Source organism: Colius striatus, chromosome 1 (assembly GCF_028858725.1).
Source record: "Colius striatus isolate bColStr4 chromosome 1, bColStr4.1.hap1, whole genome shotgun sequence".
In the NCBI taxonomy this organism is placed as follows: Eukaryota; Metazoa; Chordata; class Aves; order Coliiformes; family Coliidae; genus Colius; species Colius striatus.
This window is the reverse complement of record NC_084759.1, coordinates 159,031,191-159,052,133: the sequence shown is the minus strand read 5'-3', so window position 1 is coordinate 159,052,133 and position 20,943 is coordinate 159,031,191. Positions and strand designations below refer to the sequence as shown.

Below are 20,943 nucleotides of genomic sequence, written 5' to 3'. Positions count from 1 at the left end.
CTCTTACACCACATTTTTCCACAGCCCTCTTAAGTCTTGCTTTTACAGGACAATCATAGTCCAGAAGTCTGATGTTTTACTAACTTGTGATATTGTGTAAAAAGATCCTGAAATATTCAGAGGCTTTAATCTGTCAGTCAAGGCATCTAGCAAGCCATTCTGATTGTTAGGGTTTTTAGTTCATTGAAGGAGAGGTGAGAGGTTGATGAGGGTTTCCACATCAAAGAGATGGGCTCCAAACAAGTTGGTATGTCTAAAGAACACAGCTTGAAGTCAACTGGAGATGATAGGCTGGCTTCCAGAAGAAAAACATCATCTTTGCAGTGCACCAGACGAAAGCACATTTGCCCAGGTAATACTGCTGACAGTCTGAGCAGTAGGTGATTCATGGGAGTGTAGATGAGATTATCTTTTTGGTCCTTTGGCATTCTGTAGTGCCAGTAAAATGTAAGTGCTTCTGAAGAGTTTTGTAAAGTTGTTAGTGGCTTTATTTTCATTTGTCAAACATTGTAAACCAACTTTCTTTAGGTGCAAAACCAGTTCTAGCCTTTCCCCTAACCTCTCCTTCCCAAAAAAGTTCATTCTGTCAGTGGTTGCATTGTACCCAGCTGTTTCCCCTTCTCCCACCTTGTCCATAAACAGTTTGTATACAGCTGTTTCTCAGATTTGAAAAGCTACACTCTGAAACTGATTAATCTCACCTTGTTTATTAATTCAGTCAACTCAGCAAACTGGCCACCTACCAATCTGAAGTATCCATTTTCTGAGAAATGTTGGCATTGAAGTATTCTTTAGAGGAAGTAGGCAACATGTCTGCTCCCAAATGATAAGATTACTGTGCATATTCCTGCCTCTTCAAGCAAATGGGCAGAAATAAGCAGCAGCATGTTTTTTACAGGATGGGAAAAGAGCTACCCCATTAATAATTGAGTCTGGTGCAATGCTCTTTAGATATATAAGGTTTTAAAACAAGCAATACAGTACAAAGTAAAAGCCACAGTCTCTGAGTGTGCAAATGACAGTAATTATAAATATGGCAACCACAATGATGTGCTTGCCTTCAGCGAGCTAAAGTAAATATTACTGAAATGGGATGTGATGGAAAAATCCTAATGCCATAAATTTTTGTTTCCCGTGAAAAGTTTATGTATTTCCCAGAGTTATTTTCATCTCTGCTTACAGGGGTAAAGTCAGAATGGAATTAGAAAGGGAAATGCTACTTGGGAATCTGCTGTTGCCGCTCTCATTTATGTTCGTGCTGCTACTCTAATGGAGCTGCTGCAGTTTAGGGAATCTGTAACTTGGAAATGGACATTATATCGTTTTCTTAAAAAGAAAGACGTCTGTTCTTCAAGAAGTGATTGTGCCGAGTTATACTAACCCTTAACACTGGGAGGAGAGACTTCCTGGCAAGCATCCCGTTGCTGGCAATGGGACTGGCTGCTGCTACTAACTTCAAGAGAGGCTAAATTAAACCACAGTTTTTTTGTGAGGACACCTTGCCTGACTGTATGAATAAGTGTTGTATTTGTATGTTGTGGTGTATGAGATCAGATATTGCTTATAAGGGTTTTTTCTGTACCAGCTGTCTTTATTGGATAAGGTAAACTGCTGTTTAAAACAAAGACAGTTCAAATCTGTATACAGTGCAGTAGTTTTACTTGTTTTTTACTTTAACGTTGAATGCATCATCTGTGTTTGATGCCAGTTTTAAACACTTAAACAATTTTGTGCTGTCTCTTTACGTCACAGATTTTAAGGACTAGTTACAGCTATTAGCTATCACATTTCACTTCAGCTTTGTGATCAGAAAACACTTCTATTTTAAGTTTTGTTAGCTTGTGGGGTTTGTTTCTGTTATTTTGGGGTGTTTTTAAGCCATTTTGACCCTTAGAATCTCGCATCTTTTCAGACACAAATAAATTATTTATATATAGCAGCTTGCTTTTAGTTATCATTTAATTTTTTTCCCCCTTTTTAAGCTGCAGTGAAACCCTTGTCTCCTGTAGAACCACTGAAGCTACTAAATAATTTGGAATCACATATGAATTCAAATACAGAAAAGCAGGACTGCAGCCAAAGCTGTGATAAATCTGAAGAAAAAGATTCTAACCCAAAAGTGAACGCTGCTGATAAAAGCAGGACAGAATACTTGCATGAAGAACCTGCGGTGGAGAAAAACAAAGACAGTACTACTGACGAAGGTATTTCTACAGGAGGTGAAGAAAAAATGTGTTATCAGCATGAAGGTGAAGTTGAAGAACTCAAACCAAGCAATATTGATGGAGTAGAGGTTTCACAGTCTCCCTCTAAGGATGCATTACATTCAAAAATCAAGCATAGACTGGCCCAGCTCCACATATCTACAGATTTAAACTTCACATCTGGTCTGGCTGCGCAAGTTGCTGCCAGGTCTTTCACTTTTACTACAATGCAAGAAGAGACTTTTGGAGATGAGGAGGAGGAGGAGGAGGGGGAGGATGGGGAGGAGGAGGAAGAGAAGACACAGGAGCCTGAAGACCTTGTGGAAGACTGTGAGAATGAAGTTAGAGGCGAGTGAAGAAAAAGTATGAGTCTGAGCTGAACTTTGTTAAACCAGCAGCAGGCAATTTCATGGAAAAAAAACTAAGGTGAGGGTTTGAAGATGAAAAAAAAAGTAGACCTAAATATTATCCATCTTGTTCCCTAAGCCTGATACAGTAAAATGGGACTTCTAAGTATATTGAAAATTTGCAGGTAAGAGAAGTTTAGGCTGCATCCAAGAAATAGTTGACTGTTCTCTTTAAAAGATCCTAATGGTGGGGTTTGGAATTTACTTTTGTGTTTTCTGCTTTATTTATTTATGTTTTACTGTGTTGTGGGGTTTTTGTTTCTAAAAATAAGGAAAACCAACATCTTGAATTATAACAGACTCTTGTGGGTTTTTTTTGCTCTTTAATTCTGTTGTCACGGTATCAATGCTTGTTCCAACAAAAAAGCCAGGACATTTCCTTTGGATGAACCTGAACTGTTCCCTGTGATCTTCCCCCACCACTTTTGTTTCACTTCTTGTGTCTGCAGTGTGTTGGCTAAGCCACCGTAGGCATTTGTGATTCTGTGGCTAGTGATGTGGCTCCCAACTAAAGTGTAGAATTTTAAATAAAAACTTGAAAGAGCTAGTATTTGATGTGTCCTGGGGTATGGGGCTGAAATAGTATGAAATTAGTCATGCTTCATGTTAAGGTTTATTTAGAATTTTATGAAGGGTTAATAAATGATTTCTAGATGTTGCAATACATGTTAGAGAATCGTGTAGCATGTGTTAGGAAGAGTTATAAGCACATCATTAGAAAGTGCTATAGAGAGCTAGAAGCTAGCTGTTGGACTTGATAATAGATGAGAAGTAAATACCTATTTATTAAAACAGCTATTAATTATTTGTTAACCTTTTGTAAATGGAACCTTAATATAATTGTTTGATTTGATATAATGATTGCTTGTACATTTTTGTTTATGTCCTGAAGTAATTTTCTTAAATCAAAGTTATCTGAGTGCTTAACATAGAGTATTTTGTTTAAAGAGCATTCTTGCTTTTCCTTAATGTTCTTCCATTTTTCCTTAGATCACAACTATAACTTGTGTGATTAAGAATCCATGAGAGAATGAAAATTGTGTACTTTCTGAGGTGTATCTTGTAACATGGTTCACACTGAAGTCTGGATGTTTGGTGTGATGTTACATGGGGTTTTTTTCTCTGTGGTGGCATTATGAGCAGCAGCAAACGGTTGCTTGACTCACAGAGACGCTGGTTAATGGTTTTACTGCCTTCTCTTCCTTTTGCTCTCTGACACAAACTGAAGCAAAGGTCTCATGTCTCTAATCAGCCTCTTTGTATGGAATACTCTACTTGGACTTGGATAGAAAACCTCATCAGTTATTTATTGTCTCTTCCCAATTCTAGATGTAAGACATCAATCTGATTTTTGATGCAAGACATTGTTCTGATTTTTGATGCACTTGGCTCAGAGAGATGTCTTTCCAAGGATACTGTCATGGGAAGTGGGGAAATTAATGGAGACCAGCAGTTTAGGGTGAATCTCTTGACCATCAGTCAGGAAACAAGTGCTTTCTTTCAGCCTCCCTCTCTTCTGTTAATGATTTTGGATGAGCACTGTGAATATGTGGGTTTTTTCAGTCCATAAAGAGGTAAATGTCCATTGATAGAGAAGAGAGTGTGTGACTTAGACTACTTTTTCACAATATGATGCCTGTCTTCTCCCTCACACAGAGATTTGGAGAAAAGAATGTTTTTCCATTCTTCATTAACCACTAATACTGTGTTCTGTACCCTTATTTTTGTGTGACTGGAAGCCAAATAGATGATGTCTTGGGGAACTTGTAAAAGAAAAAAGAGATACTTCTTATCGTGTCTGCGGAAGCTAAGCCTCCTCTTAGTGGTAGAGTGTGTTCTTCCATAACCTGCAAAGGTTAGGATAAGATGATGAAACAATGTTTTATTTTCTTTACATGAGCAATTTTTTATTTTTATCAAGCCTAGAACAACTGTTTTGGATAAATTGTGTTTGAAGCATTCTTCATGCCTCTGAGAAAAGAAGTCTTCCTCATCCTTGACTTGAGATCCTTGAGTTCACAAAGTGCCCAGATATTTTTTGTTCTTAGCTAATTGTTCTGACTGCCTAAATGTATGTTTCATTAATAATTTTCCGTGACCTCATCCACCAGCATCTTATGATCTGATGTTGCATATCCCAGAAATAACACTCATGATCTTTTCTCATGAGATCCAAATCTTAGTTTCTAAAGTGTGTGATCAGATTTAGGATACGATTATCCCTGTCCTCATGGTTTTGGATGAAATCAGTTGTAGCCTCCTGAGTTCTTTGCATTACTACTGAAATAGCAGATCTCACATTTCTAAAAGTTGCTAGCTCTATATTCCTTTGCTGCAGTCTTTCGCTAAAGACCTGGAGAATCTACTTTGGTGGCTCAGTTGGGACCTAGTTTTATAGTACGCTGGTGTAGGTGATGAAGCTTCCCTAAGAAACCCCATCCATCATTAGTTGTTTTCACCCATCATCTGGGTCAACACAGAGTTTTGGGTTTAAAAACCATCCTTTTAAAGGATTACTTTATCCCACTCTTTTTGCTGTGATGTATTTTACAGCATTTCTCTCCAAACAGCTGTATCAGCACACACTGAGTTGCTGGCACCAGGATTGCTCACCATTTACGTTATTGGCAAAGACAGTGTAGTGTGAAATTACAGCCCTGACATATTAGACATGGGTATAAACAAAGGATGATTTTTTGGAGCAAGTTCTGATCCTACATTGAACAAACAGATTTTCTACAAGCAATTTAACTGATTACCATGGTCTGTCTTCATGCTGTCTTAGAAGCTGCACATATGAACACCTGGGCTCACTTTCTCAACCTCTCATCACATTTATGTATAGCAGCCATCAGGTCATTTATTTTGATTTATTTAATATCCTCCTTGCAGAAAAATATGACTAACACTGTACAGCACACAAGGCATAACTTCTCTTGATTTGATAACCAGGTTCCATCTACATATAAATAATGTATTGTCATCCAGATTTGCTCATAATTGTGTCATTTGAAAGGACCATGTGTACATGCTGTAGATTCCTTCGAGAACCCAACAGATTTCTTGGCAGTCATAATTCCTTGTTGCATTGAAAATAACGTACATGAACATGCTGAAGTGTACATTAACACTAAGGAGTTGTGTGAATATATTGAGCATGTTGAGGTCCAAGTGCTGTCCTGTGTTCCTTGGCTCATTACTCTCAATAGGGAGTTTTGTGAAAACAGAACATTTACTTCTTAGAGCTTTGTACCTTTTTGAAACATGTTAATCAGGAAATTCATACTGAAGAATGGATTATGCCAAAAGACAGCAGCAGCCAGAATTCTGTGTGAAGAGCAGAGCTAACAATAAATGCATTTTCCCTATTCCATTTCCAATTAGCAGCTCTGTGAAGTTGTAAAGAAGCAAATAATTATATAGAATTTAATAATTTCCTCTCCTCTTGTCCTACCTGGAAGGCATTCCAAAGACAGTATTTGCTTCTTAGGTTGGATTGCAGTCTAGCCCGACATCTGTTATGTCACCTAACTTTACAACTAAAGATGTAGGTAAGGGCTTAAATGGGGGCTAAGGTATGTGATAAGATTACTTGTCCCTTTTTTGAGCATATGTCTTCATGACAGAATTGAAGCAGTGGTGTAACAGAGGCAAATGATGGGAATTACAGATAATCGAGCATCTTTTAAATGGACTCAAACATGCCTGTGTCAGCTGTAAGCAAGATTTGCAAATGTGAAGGCTTCTGCTATTGGTTGCAGTAATGAGCCAGTTTTACTCCTGACAGAGGATTACTAGGCACTACCGAGTCTTGCGCTTAGTTTTCTAAATACAAGATAGAATCCGGTAGAGTAGGCAGTTTTACTGAGGTTTCAGACTTTGTCCCGAGCACACCTGTCTGTGTGTGACCCAGCTGGTGGTTTGCAGTATTGGAAATGTTACATGTATCTGAAGTGCAGAAATTGCAATTGTCTTATTAATGTCTTTGGTAGTAAAAAAGCCCATCTAAATGGTGGGCTGTGTAGAGTAGCTGTCTCACACTGACCTTTGTGATCTTGCAGTCACAATTAACAGATTTCCCTACTGTCTCATCTGAAAACATGGGCAGAGCATGAGGAAGACAGTCAGTGCAAAGGCTCAGGCTACTCCAGGATCTTGTCTGTGATGGGAACAACTAGCAGATGCTGAGGGAAGAGTATGAAAAAGGAGATCATGCAGTGATGTTTCCCCAGGCTACTCCCCAACAATTTGTGGCTCAGGGGCTTCCTGAGCCAGTGGTGGCAGCTGTCAGCCTGACAGGTCCTAGTGGAATTCTCTTCTATAAATGTGTTCAGCCTCATGTTTGGTCCATTATTACTAGTCCCAGTGCTAGTGTGCACTCATCTTTGTTCCAGTCTTTTAAAAAAGAGAAGATTTGTGAATAGTGTTTTTTAATTTTCTTTTTTAAACTGAGCAAGCCTGCTTCTCTCTGTCCTTCCACAGGTCTCATGTTTTCCACTTTTTGGTTGCTTTCCTTAGAAATCTATCCAATTTTTGAAGTATAATGTCCAAAGTGTAGTGCAGTACTCCAGATGTAACCTCAGCAGTGCTGAATATGGAGTAATAGTTACCTCCTGTAAAACACTAAACCATTCAAATATATTTGAGTCCATATAGAAAAAAAATCCTTTCAAATATTATGCCTGTAGCTATTAGGATGACAAATGAAAATATTTGGTCTAACAGAGGAGAAATATTTATTCACTGTCAGCAGGATTTGGCTGGACAATATTTTTCTTTGCTAACAAAACAAAAAAGTTGTTAAATCAAAACAACAGCTGTCACCTGGTCCTAAGACAAACTAAAGATGCCAAACAACACTTGTTTAAATTTCAGCTTGGCTTTTCAAAGCTATTCTGATCTCTGATGAATAAGCATGTATCTCAGAGTGTAGTACTGCACAAGAAATATGGCCATGGATATATGGGTATCAGAGATTAAACTGAAGGCTTCTGTGGCTAATTTTTCATATGCTTGGTGGTGTGTTTTATTTGTACCTTTATGATATTTAGTTCCCTCATGTGTCAGGTTTTATTTTACCACCCAGAATTTTAAATGCCAAAGGGCACAGTTTGATTAATTTGACTTAGAAATTTGTGCAGTCATCAGATTAGTGGTATTGGTACTGTAACCATGATAATAAGACATGGTCATAGGTAGAGGTGAAATCTACCTACCACGAGCTTTATTGGATGCAGTTTGAGCTACAGATCAGGATGTAACTGTTCTCAATATTCTGCCTCACCTTTCACACTGCTATCTCTGAAGCTACAAGCAGGTTTGTCAGAGTAAAACTTGACTCAACAGCTTGAATGCTGTTACTGCACGTTACCCTTTCTGAATTGAATGTAGGATTCTGAAGAACTGACTATAATTTAGTAGACAAGGAGAAAGAGTTTGTTTCTCTGTTACAAAGTGGCTTTTTTAAAAGGGTTGAATAGGACTGAAGCTTGAATGTTTTCATGTGATCTGCATATTTTGACCTTTACACCTTCTCAGCTTTAAATTTTAAAAGGCCTTATGGACAGTCTGCTTTAGGGGATGCAGTTCTAGAGCAGCTTAAACCAATGCAGGTCCAGGCTGCCATGGCCCTGCAGTCTCAGTCCCTCCTTTAGGCTGACTTTTGTCACCCCTAAGTGATTTAGGACATGGATCTGGCTGAAGATCATAGAATCATAGAGTGGTAGGGTTGGAAGGGACCTTTAGAGATCATCTAGTCCAACCCCCCTGCAGAAGCAGGGTCACCTAGATCAGGTCACATAGGAACATGTCCAGGTGGGTCTTGAAGACCTCCAAGGAAGGAGACTCCACACCCTCCCTGGGCAGCCTGTGCCAGGGCTCCCTCACCCTGATGCACCACTGCTTTAACTTTCACCTGGCTTCCTCAGCTGGCTTCCATTATGTGGTTGAAAGAGCACCAGTAGCATCTCAGGGGAGCAGGAGGGCATACATGCCTGGCTGATAAGGAAGGAATGCCATAGCTGAAATTTAAATGTTTGAATGAACGTTTATGTTCTGTGAGTTACATCATTAGTGTCTGTGCTAAAGTGGGTTAAACTCAACTCCATATGTTTAATCTCTCCATATTTTCTGTTGATGATAAGGATGATGCCACTCATTATTTTCCTTATTCATTTTGACTCCTACCATTTTTATTTTGTTCTTCAGGCCTAGGCTGCCCAAGACCTGTTGTGTCTTATTCCACAGCATCTCTCAAGAACTGTTTATTATGCTTCCAGTAAAACTGAAATTATTATGTGTGGTTTTTTCTCCTTATTGCTTTCACCCTTCTGGTCCCTCTGACACCTGTGATCTTATCCCTTTACCACCACTCTTAAAAGGTTTGGTTTTGAAACTAATAGAGAGATTTTTGTGTGTGTGGTTGTAACACAGCTTAATTCTTCTGTATCCTCAGCATCTGAATGACTAGAAAGGTATACTGACTGCCCAGTTGATTTGAAGAAGTAATAATGTGTGGCAGCTCAAATTTATACCGTCCTTTGGTGTCTCTTGGCTTTTATGAGTCATTCTGGTTTACTGAAAAATACCAGTTGTGTTTTAGAAATAACTGCAATTCTTGGACAAGGTCTCAAAATAAGCGTCATTGGTTCACTTGATTGGTGCTCAGATCTTAACATTTTAAGACTGCTTCCTGACCTTCTGTAGCTGCATGGATAAGAACTGAAAATAGTCTCAAATTTCTAAATAGAGAGTGAGCAGTGCTTTCCGTTACTTTGTGCTATTAAAAAGAGGTCCATTCCTAAATAAACAAAAAGAGAAAAGTCAGTTCTTAGTGCCTTCAGTAGTGGTTACTAACAGAGAACCATGCATTTGATCTCATGGAAGCACCATAAATGAGGGCTGTTTATAACGTTTGATATCTGTGTTTCTAAAATAACAACACTAACAATAATAGACTTTAAATCTATTATGGGATAAAAATGAGAAATCTATTAATTGTCCTTCAGATCTCTCATCCAAAGCCACGGCTGGTCAAATTTAAACAAAGTTGTGCTGTCTGTTCCTGCACTGCTCAGTGTGACATTGTACTCAGAGTTTTTTTTCATGTCCTAGCAGACGTGAGTGTTCACAGACAGGCTGCATTGCCCCTCTGTGCTTGCCGTCTGCAACATTCACAGAGATTGTAGAAAAGTGCTGAGCGAAATCTACCCAGGAGCAGGATGCCTCACAAGCATTGTGAGTTTATTGTCTTTGTCTTCCTGTGTTGCAGCATCCATGCCATACGCAGTCCCACCCCGAAACTTTTTCCTTCTCAGCTTTCTTCTTCGTAGGTCACACAAACCAATTGTGATGGGGATTTTTGTTTGTTTCTCACCCAGGTTACCAGCCTGTAATGCACCAGGCTGAGCTTCTCCAATGGAAGCTTAAACACTGCAAAAGACATGGGGCTGGGCACGTAGGGGCTGGAGAAGCTCTTCTGGTTTGACCACTTCTGGGAAGGGTTGTCCTGAGGTGGTTGGCTAGGAGGGTGTTGAGCTCCATCTTTCTTGAGGCATCTTTCAAAGATCTGTTTTTTCCTAGGTCATTCTTTATTCCATTTGTCCCTCTCTTCCCTCTTAGCTCACCTCCAGCTTTTCTGCTGCCAGCTCTTTAGGAACCTGGCCACTTTTTCCCTTAATTTCTGGACCTGTTGTTTAAAAGTGCTGCTGTGCATTCTCAGTCATAGATTCCTAAACTTAAGGATTCTCAGGGCTGGTAATGTATCTGTCCTGACTTTCCTTCCAGGGAGCTTTGACCTACATTTCAACCTGGCCCTCTTATTCCTTCCTGGACTTCAAAACATTCACTTCTAGAATGTCCCTCCTTAATGATTGTAAGATGGTAATGGCTCCCCAGCAAGACTCATCCTTGAACATATGTTCCTCATCACATGAGCTTTACTTGTTCTTTCCAACAGGAGAGTGGCACAGTCATAGCTGAGTCGGCATTCTCCTAAAGAAGCTTGCTTCTTCCTGCAGTAGGGGATGAAAACGTGCTCTCCAGCTGCTGTGCTTTAGCTCCACAGGTGCCTAGTCTTGAGCTCTGGAAGCTCTGGGATCTAGCAATTGTGCTTAAACCTTTCTCCCTGTCAAAAGAGCATGTGTTTTCAGAACACAGTTCCTACTAAATCTCCCCTAAATTGAACAGTTTTTAGTTTTTATTGAGCATCATCAATGGGTTGTTTCTTAATTTGAGGGATTTATGTGAATTTTGTAAATAAATACATACATACACATACAATATTGTATATGTGTATTGCCAGGTGTCACACTGAAAGGCTTGTCTAGCAGAGAGGTTGGATTTTTCTTACAACAACCTTTCCAGTTACTTACTGGGAACATAAACAAAACCTTAATTCTTGCTATATAATGGGAAAAAAAGACCCCTGAGTTCTATTCTACTGAGCAGGCTGTATGGAGGGTTTTAAAATGCATGCTGATCTTACACCCTTAATTAGAAAAGCTATTTAACTTTGTTTTCTTTTACCAAGGCTTTGCACCTGAGCTGCTGTGAGTGCCTGCATGCCCATCTGTCCTGTCTTAAACACATTAGCAAATGCACGTTCCTCAATGTTTCCTCCCTGCTAAGCCTTAAAGCGTTTCCCAAAACAGGGCCTAAGGGCAGCATAGATTGCCAAGGAAACCACGGGGAAGGGAAAGAAAAGAATCTTGATAAGCTGCTGTTTAATTGGTTAATAAATGAGAGATAAATTACAAGAGGAAATGTTTAAAAGAACAAAACTGCAGCAAGAGACTTCTGGCAGGGCTACAGAGGGAAATCACATGTGATACGCCCTGAAAGTCTGCAGACACGGGGAAGGATCCACAATTTCTCTTCATTGTGGAGACAGGAAACGTTCACCAGACTGGTAGTCTTCAGCAGCTCTTAAAAACTCTCCCTGTTTTACCTGCATTTTGTTTCCACAGAAAGACTCAGTCCCACTGTGCTGGTGTATCGAGCTGTATGTAAATCAGTCTCCCAGTTGCCTCTCCCTTCAAGCTCTGGATGTCATCAGCCTGGTTCCTCCAGCTGTGCTGCAGCCCCATGTGGTTTGACTCCACGGGGAGCCCCCTTGCACTCAGCTGCTGCTGCTGCTGGGTCAGAGGTGCCGGTGAGCTGGGCCCCAGCAGGTTTGGATCAGCGGGCCTGTAGAGCAGGTGTGGAGCCTGGTGGCTGGCTGCCTTAAGGCTCCAGGAGCTAAAGTTCTGGGTCAGATGTAGGCAGGAGCAGTAAGACGTTCCTGGGTTCTGGCATTTCTTTGTGATAGGGTTTTTTGCCTGTGATAGTTTCCCTAAACCCTTTTGCTTCTCTTTTTCTTACTTTACCACTTTACCTCTTTTTTTTCCCCAAAAAAATGAATGAGGACCCAAAGTCTTTTCTTTGCGTGTTTGATCATGTGCATCACCAGGATTATTTTTAAGCCATTTTAAACAATTTTTGGCTGGGTTTCCCCACTTTCAGAAGTAATTTTTTCAATTCTAATGCTTATCGCTTTCAAAGTCTTATGGTTGCTATTACTTCTTTGGCATCTGTAGTAAAATTCTGCCTCACTACTGCATGTATCACGTTTTGTCCTTCTCCTGTGCCCCTGACAGCTGCCTAGGTGGTGTGGATGTGGCTTATCCATCCCTCAGTCAGTAATGATTGAGTGGAACAGGAACTGCTTTTATAGGGATGCATGAATGCTATATCAGCACTTTGTTTCATCTTTTATATGGAAGTTTATTTATAATTCCTCTTTCATCCTGAAGGTGGAATTAATTTTAAGCAACCCTGGCAATAGTTTCTGCAGTATATTTTTCTGGCTCCTTAGTACAAGCACTTTAGTAATGAACACTAGTTACTCTCGTCTAAATATGTGATGACTGAAGAAAGAATGGTTTTTTGCTTTATATGCTTCAAATTGCACCTTCCCATCGCCTTTCAGAGACCCTTATGCTGTGCAACCATGTGGCAACTATTAGCAAAATCCCTTTTAGCATTGCATCAATGACAGGTAGGTAAAGCTTTAGGAAGAGAATAATGTGTCTGTTCAGGAGACTGGTAGCAGGTAGATCTTTAACCTAGGAGCTAGGCTTACGTGCTCTGCAGGAGGTGTCTTCTACTTGTTTACCTGTATGACTCCTGAGAAACAGATGTGCTCTGTACTCTTTGAAAGTGCCAAAATAGTGGCAGCAGTGCAGACTGGCTCCTGTTACCTGAAGCTTTGTGGCTCCCTCATAATGCGTCGACTTTATGATCGAAACAAAGGCTGTGTTCTGCTGGTGATAGGAGCGGTGGCTGATGCACACCTCTTCCTGTCAACTTTCCCTGGATTGGTTTTGAGGTTAACAGCTGTTGACCACTCTTCTCACTTAGATATGACTCACTCTCACCTAATTAATATCCCCAGGAAGGAAAGCTGAGAGATGGCTGGGGAAGAAGGGAAATCATTTGATCCTGAAAGGCAGGGAGAAGCTTGGTGAGGCAGGAGTATTTATTCTTAGGTGTTAAATCTTACTGCCTAATCTGTGCATAATTTGTTTTGCAGTAAAAAAGGTCTTGCTTATTCTTTGCTGTTTCCAGGGTTTGTTTGTTTGTTTGTTTTCATAAGGAGTACTAAACAGATCCAATTGCTGCTGTTAGAGGGAGAAGCCCGTCTACCAAGAGGGATTGGTAATGTTTTCCTTTACTTGGAGATTTTTTGAACACTACATTGCCTGTGTGTATTCTTCATAATGTACCATATGCAAATATTCTTCAGGAATTGATACTACCACTTCAGACAGTCAATATTTTCTATGTAAGAACTGTGCGTTTCCTATACTGCCAAGAATGTATATATATCTATGAAGACTTAAGATTGTATCTTTTTGAGCAAGCCTCTTTCTTCAACCATCTAAAACTTTCTTCCTGTTTCTCGAGTTCTCTGCTAATTTGTTAGACACTTGTGTTTTATTGTGTACTTTTTTGTATCAGCTGTATTGCTGTATTTCTCCTTTCTCTCATTAAAACCTATTCTTCTCAGCTTTCTACTGTGCTGCTTCATATTGGAAACACTCGCACCATATCGGGTTACCTGATCTGATGCCATGGGTCTGGCTGAGATGAAGCCCGACCAGTCTTAAAAAGGCAGTCATTCACGTGTCTGTTATATTGTTCCACTGATCCCAACATGTAATCAGTTTTACTGTATTAAGCTTCATAAGGGTTATTTTGCAGCATAGTCCATACTTTTATAAGATGGTGAAGAAGAAACCTGGAATGAGGTACCCATGGTATAAACAAATGGACAAGACACCCCAAAAAAATGTACTGAAAAGAGATGAAGCCTTTAAGTCTCATGAATGGTTGTTTCTGCTGACACATGTTAAGAAACCTATGGCAAAAGCAAGTTCTGAGGAGAGATTTGGAAGAGAGATCTGAGAGCACTTTTTTCCTATAAATGTGGCCTTCAACTTGAGTCAGTTTTCTGTGTTGTCTCTATGCTTAACTCATCTTCCAGGTAGATGAAGAGGAAAAAAATGAGTGCAGGGTAGGATGTGCTTGCTTACTTCCATTAGAGAAACAACTGATATACAAACAAACAAGAACATACTGTCTCCCAAGACATTACTCCCTGAACAGATAGAGAAATGATAGTGCTTCTTTTATGCTCCCAGTGAAAAGCAAGTTTTCAGTGTTTCACTGATGCCAATCCCTTTTTAGCAGTGCAAGATCTTCCTTGACCTACAGCTATACCATCAATAGTATCTGTTCCACAGCATGTTATGCAGGAGGAAAGAGATCAAAGGTCTGTTATAGTGGAGCCAGGGCACAGAAATAAAGAAAACAAACAGAACGTGCACCTGTGTGTTTAGTACTTCACAGCTTTTGAAGTTGAGAGATCAGCTGGCGAGAGGGAAAATACCAGAAGCATCTGCCCTTGGTGAACCTGCTGTTCTATCTGTAATTAGACACCAACTTTAGGCTTAATCACATCTTTAGCACCACCTATATAATTATAGTACTGTGTATGGAAATAGCTCTTGTCACCTGGTCTTGATTTTGTACAGACTCTTCATCCCCCTCTCCTTCATTAAGACTGGTTTTGGGTCCCTGGTTACACCCACTTGTGTGCTCCCAGCCAGCACATGGAGCATCCCAGCAGCAGCAGCATTTAAGGATTTCTTGTCATAGTGCTGTGGTAGCAAGGAGCAGAAACACACAGGTCCAATACCCATGCTGGCTCTGACCACACGTGACATTGGTTATAGTTAGATTTAGGTCCAGGGGATGCCTGTCTATGTGAGTGCGTTTGCTTCTAAAGTTGCCTTTAGGTATGATGCCACGGTGGGAAATATTTAGGAAAATTCTAGTGTAGAGTAGAACCAGCACAGGGAATTCCACAGGCCATTGCAGCCTTTCCAGTCATTCAGAGACAAATTTCAAAACCACCCAACCTAAAGCTAATCTGTCCTTACTGCAATCAAGGAAGCTTGCTGCAGACTTGGAGGGGAAGTGTGGTAAGCCAGTAGTTAACACGTTTGAAATGCTACTGTTAATTATCCATCCTATTTCATGCCTGACTTCTCTACTACCCCAGTAATTGGTTTGTGTACACATCTGAAGGGACAAGCTTCCTTCAGAGAAGAATGGACTACAGCTATAGTATGTGCTGGTTTCTGCTGTTTGTAGAATCATAGAATCATTTCAGCTACAAGAGACCTTTAAGATCAAGTCCAGCCTTTGTCCCAGCCCCATCAACCACTAGACCAGGTACAGTGTTGTTCAATATAAATGAAATACATTGTTTTGTTAATCTAAGAAGAAGTACAAGTAACAGACAGATTTTCTGTGACCTGTAAAAAACATCCAAGAGCAGCTCAGCAAGAGACTGCACACTTCATTTGGGGCTATATCCTGTGTTTTTTGCTGTCAACTGCTTCTCAGCTATTAACAGTGGATCATCATCATCACCATCACACCCTGCAAGATGTATTGGTTAAATCAGTAGTGCAGAGCAGTGGCCTTTGCATTGTACCAGGCACTCTGAAGTTGCGGTTTGATTACTGGTTTGCAGCACTACCACATTAAAAATAATGACATGGTTCCTATAAGTGCATTACAAAAGTTGCAATTATGTCCCTTTCCTGCCTTTGTTTTGCTTTGGAAACTCTCACAAAAGAGCTAACTGTTGTAGCATAAGCCTTAGCTGCCAGCAACACCTCCTCGGTGAGCTCAGGATGCAGCTGGGAAGTATTTGACCATCTGCTGCTGTTTCTCCAGGTGAGACTTTTAAATCATCCCTGCAACTGTTAATGAAATGGAGAAGCTAGTTGCCAGAAGACACCTGACTAAAGTAATTGGTCCTTTAATTGCAATTAAAGATTTATAGATAGAGCCAAAATGTAAATATAACACCCTGTAAACCAAGTAAGGCTTAGTCAGACATGTACAAAAGAAATGGGTGATGTGCCCAGCACCTTCACCTCTGTTTTCTTATTTCCTACTTGCCAGTAACTTCCAGTAAAGATTCTGTATCTCAGCAGTGAGGGTTAGACAGTCCTAGCTACTGAATGGGACAGGAAAGAATATACAAAGTGGAGAACTTGTGAACGCACCAAGGTGCAAAATGCTTTGACATTGAGCCTACTGTACTTGCTGCTCTGAGTCACTGTGCTTTATACTTTCAAAACTGGACAAAGAAGCCAAAGGTCTCACAATGAAGTGATTTAAAAAACATGATGATGGAAAGGAAAATACCTGAACTGGAAACCACTTGGAAGAAGGTAACCCACGTGATAATCTCTCCTTGTCTCAGCTATTTGTTTTTGAAGGTCCTTAGTTGACTTGCTGTACCCATTGAAAATACAGTTGGCAAAGAGTAGCTTTCTGTGAATGTACCTCTGCCAGACAACAAAAAAATTATATGCAGAATTGGCAAGAGCAAACTGTTATTCTAAGTCAAGATAATAGGCTGAGAAACAAAGAAAGAAGGTTGTTAGGTAGCCTTGCAACTTTATGGTGGCCTACAGCTTTCACCTTTCTTGACTTTGTTATATTAAATATTTTATTTCATTGAAGAAATTAAAAAATTAAACTCATATTTTTCTAGGCAACCCAAAATTTCAAGACACAGCATACTGGAGTGTATAAAACAACATTTTGGATGCTGCTTCATGGGCTACCAGAACCCACCACTGTCCATGCTGGTTACATTTCAGTTTAGATATGATGCTAACGTGACGTGTTTGAAGATGAGCACAGACAAACAGCTTCAGCATAGGAAAAAAAGTCAGTTGTTTAATCGGGTTTTTTTCTTTTGAATATGTTGACTAAATGTTTTTCTTTGATTGTTTTGGTTTGTTTTTTTACCAAGGAGAAGGAGTATGCTGTTTCTAAACTTTTAGAGGTAGCAGTGAACTTTCCTGTTTAAATACAGTGTCTCACTGGAAGCAGTTTGCTAGGGAAGAAGAGTGACCAAGGGCATTTGGCAAGTGATTGTAAACCTGCAGGATTTAACTAGGCCCGATGTTCAAAGCCATAAGAATTCGAAGTGTGGGCAAAATCTGAAACTTAAGTAATTATGCCTCCCTGGAGAAGTAAACCAGGAGCCAAAAGCTAATTCAGAGCTGTTCTGAAAGATCTAGAAATATTTTTCAATTCTGTTTCCACAGTTTCAAATTTGCTTTTGTATTTCATGATGTCTCAGTGATTTTCACATTTCCTGGAGCTGGCATTTGTAAATTACCATCTTACCATGACATTTCCAACAAAGCTGATGAGTTAAAAGGCAAGTCCTCTTTTGAGCTTGAACTTCGAATTCTTAAACAAGTCAGATTGATGATGCTATTTTTAGTAAGATCTGAACAACTGAACAACTGAACAATCTTCTGGATTTTTTTATTTTTATTGGATTTGGATCAGTTTATTGGGTTGAGCTTTTTGGTTTTGAGGTCTCAGACACAAAATTACCAGAGCAACTTCAAGAAAAGACAAATATTTTTTCAACATGTTGCAAATTCTGTTTCACACAGGTATAACATGTGGATGATCTAAGAATTAGGACCTGAAGAGAAACCTGTTGAAATATTAGATACAAAAAGAACAAAGGTGAGAGCATCAGGCTTTTCTTGGCCTGTGAAGAAGCGGTGACATAGTTGGGCCAGATTCACACTGACGTAAAGGCCTGTGTCATTGTTCTGGCAGTATAAAGAAGCCTTTGTTTAAGTAAAAATTGGCTTCATTGAATTTAAAACTTAAGAATCATTTAAGCTCATGTACTACCCAAAGCTGCTTGTGTTGTGGGATGTTCTCACTGTTACATGATTGGAAACATCTGGCTTATTTCATGGAAGCTCTCAGCACGCAGAACTCCAAGTCAAGACTCTTTGAATACTTCAAGGTATTGCATCTTGAAGTAACAATGAATGTATTCACTAGAAGGAAATCCAGAGGACCACTGAATTGCCTTTGTCTTATGCTCACCCCAATGTGTGTTCATCTGTAATATAACCAGTAATGAACGTGACATAGAAGACTGCTTTTACTTGTGGAGAAAAAAATATTTAATATCGTTCATTTTCCAGTTTTATAGTCAAAAGTTGTTATGATAACATTGTTTTACTCAACCCTGAAACGTTTTTCTTTCAGTAAAATGCTTGTCTCATTACTGTGAAGAGCTCTGTTTACCTTAGTGTGAGAGAAGCACTCAGAGCAGTGCAGAATTGGATGTGATGGACAGTTTAATACATGTTACACTTTGACACGGGCACTCCTTTCTCTACTCCCTGGCTTAAATCCAACGTTGTGAGCAGTGTCAGCATCATAACAAAGGCAACTCTGTAAGCTCTCCTTGGGGTACAGTTTTGAGTGTGTGTCAGCAGGTGGAAATGACAGTAACATTTGGCCTCAGCTACTGATTCTCTGGCAATATCTACCCCTTTTTCTATTTTCCCGTTGAGGCAAACTCTTTGCTCTTGTTTGTTCTGACTTTCCTGATTCTCTCTTGATTTTCCTATTCTCTTTTCATTTTTATCCTCACACTTTACTTGCAAAGACATTTCTTTCTCTGCTTCCTACTTTTCTTTCCTAATCAATGCTTCATCTTGCGTCTCGTAACTGGTCTTACCTCCTCTTCCTTGTTATATTTCTCGTCACACAGATCCTTCTGATCTGACATCCAGTCTCTCATACCTCTCCTTCATGTCTGTGTTATCGTTCACCCTCAACTCTGCATGTTATTTCCTTGCCTATGGTGGGAGCACAAAGAACAAGGAAAGAAACCTCCAGCCACATCTAGCCCAGCTTACTGCTTCAGCTCTCATATGTCAGGGATTTGTCCTCTGGTTTGGTCACCACTCCCTGCGTTGTTCTTGCCTCTGTGTTCCCTGCACAGATAATCTGAATGAGCTTCCTCTTGCTGCAGCAAGCCTTCACATGTTGCAATGTCCAATTTAAGTGCCTTTCGTTCCCACGGGGATGAGGAAGCAACACACGACACTCCTCCCATGTTGGCCTTGTTTAACCACTGGCATTGTCCGACTGCCCAGCTGTGGTGGACTGTTTTGCTGCTTGGGCTACAGCCCTGATTGTGTTTCCTGTGGCTAATGAAAACTGTAAAGAGCAGATAGGGAAGTAACCTTTTGCTGCTGTAGGACTGCCTATGGGATGCTTTGAAAAGAACAAGGCTGTTCTCCCATACATACATGTTCTGTAGTTGTACAAAATGAAGATGCTGGTAGAAGGGGTAGATAAATCTATTCCAGAGATGATCTGATGCATGAATATACAATGAATTGAAACTTTTCTAAGTGAATATAAACGAGAAGGCTGCCTTTGGCAATCACCATTGCTGTCAGAGAAATGTAGCTCTTTCCATTACAACTCACCTGGTTGATGCTGTGATCTTATGACATGGAGGAATTTCCTTATTCCTTCCACCACAAGCAATCAATTTGTGCCTTCAAGCATAAAAATTCAAGTATGCTTGAAGCTTTGCTTGGCTTGCATAATACAAAATGTTACCAGCCAATGTTTTTCAGTGTTCTTCAAATTTCTGTCATTCTCATTATGACCTTCTGTAGCATGTGACTTTCACAGGCTGCCATTTTATGGCATGAGTAAGAATTTTATCTTTTACAGAGTATCTTTCTGGCTTGGTTCCCTCCTAAAACACCTGGAGTTTATAGAATAGGAAGGTTCATGGCAAGCAGCTCAGCTTTTCTCAGTAGGTATAAACCGGGATAGCAGAGCTCTTTTACCTCTGCTGGGGTAAATTTAATCCAGAATGGTTTAAAACACAAGTTTCTAGTGAAAGCCAAGAGATAAATTTGGATGGCAGCATTTTGGAGTGGGGGGAGATTCTTTCTCTCCTCAGAGCTAAACTTAGTTCTGGCAAATAGCCTCTGACTGACATTCTTGAAGGAGTCATAATAAGCAAGCCAGGGCAAAGAGGAATGGGTTTTTTTCTCCCTGACTAATTCTTCCACATAAAAAGGTGAAAGGTCAAAGATGAAGTTTAATACTAAAGAAATTCTGGACTTCAGAGCAGCAATATGTCAGGATGTCATTTTTAAAGTCAAAATAAAAAGTGTTTTATTATTGGCAACAGTAGGTTGGTTTTATAAGCATATATATCTCTGTCCTCATTCCTTTTAACCTTTGGGAGAAGGGGAACTTTCAGATATTAAACACAGACATTAAGCAATCTACAGTAAGGGTTTTGGGAGTTCAGCCCATACTTTTCCCCTTATGTACCCTTCTGCTCTTTCCTGCTGACTGCACGAGTAAAATAGGGCTGTCTTCAAGTTCCCACAAGTTCTCTTTGCCTGGCTTTTTTGACCGAGTCGGTCATTCTCAAGGTTAATTTCTTCCTTCTCTCTAGGAACATTTCAGGCAGATTAGCAATGTTCTTATTATAGAAATCATTCTGTTGATTCAAACTGCCCCGTAGAGAAGGAACTTGACAAATTCATGTGTATATATGTGCTTGTGTTCAAGTAAAAAAGATTACACTAAAGTTTATTTGAATTTAATTACCAGATCTCAAATACATTTAATGAAATCTTTCTTCTCTGCACTTCCAGGGCTGGTAATATACAAACAATATGGCTGAGCTGTCCTTTTCATGTTATTGTTTCTCTGTGGTGATGATGACATATGACTCTTAATCATTGTGAGGTATGATAACAGGAATCTAACCTGAGAAATACAAAGTATAACTAGTAAGCTTAGCAGTGAAGTGCCCAAACATGTATCAACCAGCCAGAATCTGCAGGAAAGCAAGGGAAATTGCCAGACCTCCAGAAAATATGACCCATAAAGAAAGG

The 20,943-nt window shown here is 39.8% G+C and overlaps 1 protein-coding gene across 3 annotated transcripts in view; it reads left to right on the top strand.

Annotated features, from left to right (window-relative positions):
• VEZT (vezatin, adherens junctions transmembrane protein) overlaps positions 1–3,161 on the top strand; it is a 58,609-nt gene extending 55,448 nt beyond the window's left edge. For all 3 annotated transcript variants that reach the window (XM_062015392.1, XM_062015383.1, XM_062015401.1), the window contains exon 12: positions 1,983–3,161. In XM_062015392.1, the coding sequence (XP_061871376.1) occupies positions 1,983–2,560 (578 nt within the window). In that variant the 3' untranslated portion in view covers positions 2,561–3,161. The remainder of the gene's footprint in view (positions 1–1,982) is intronic.
• Positions 3,162–20,943: the final 17,782 nt, after the last annotated feature.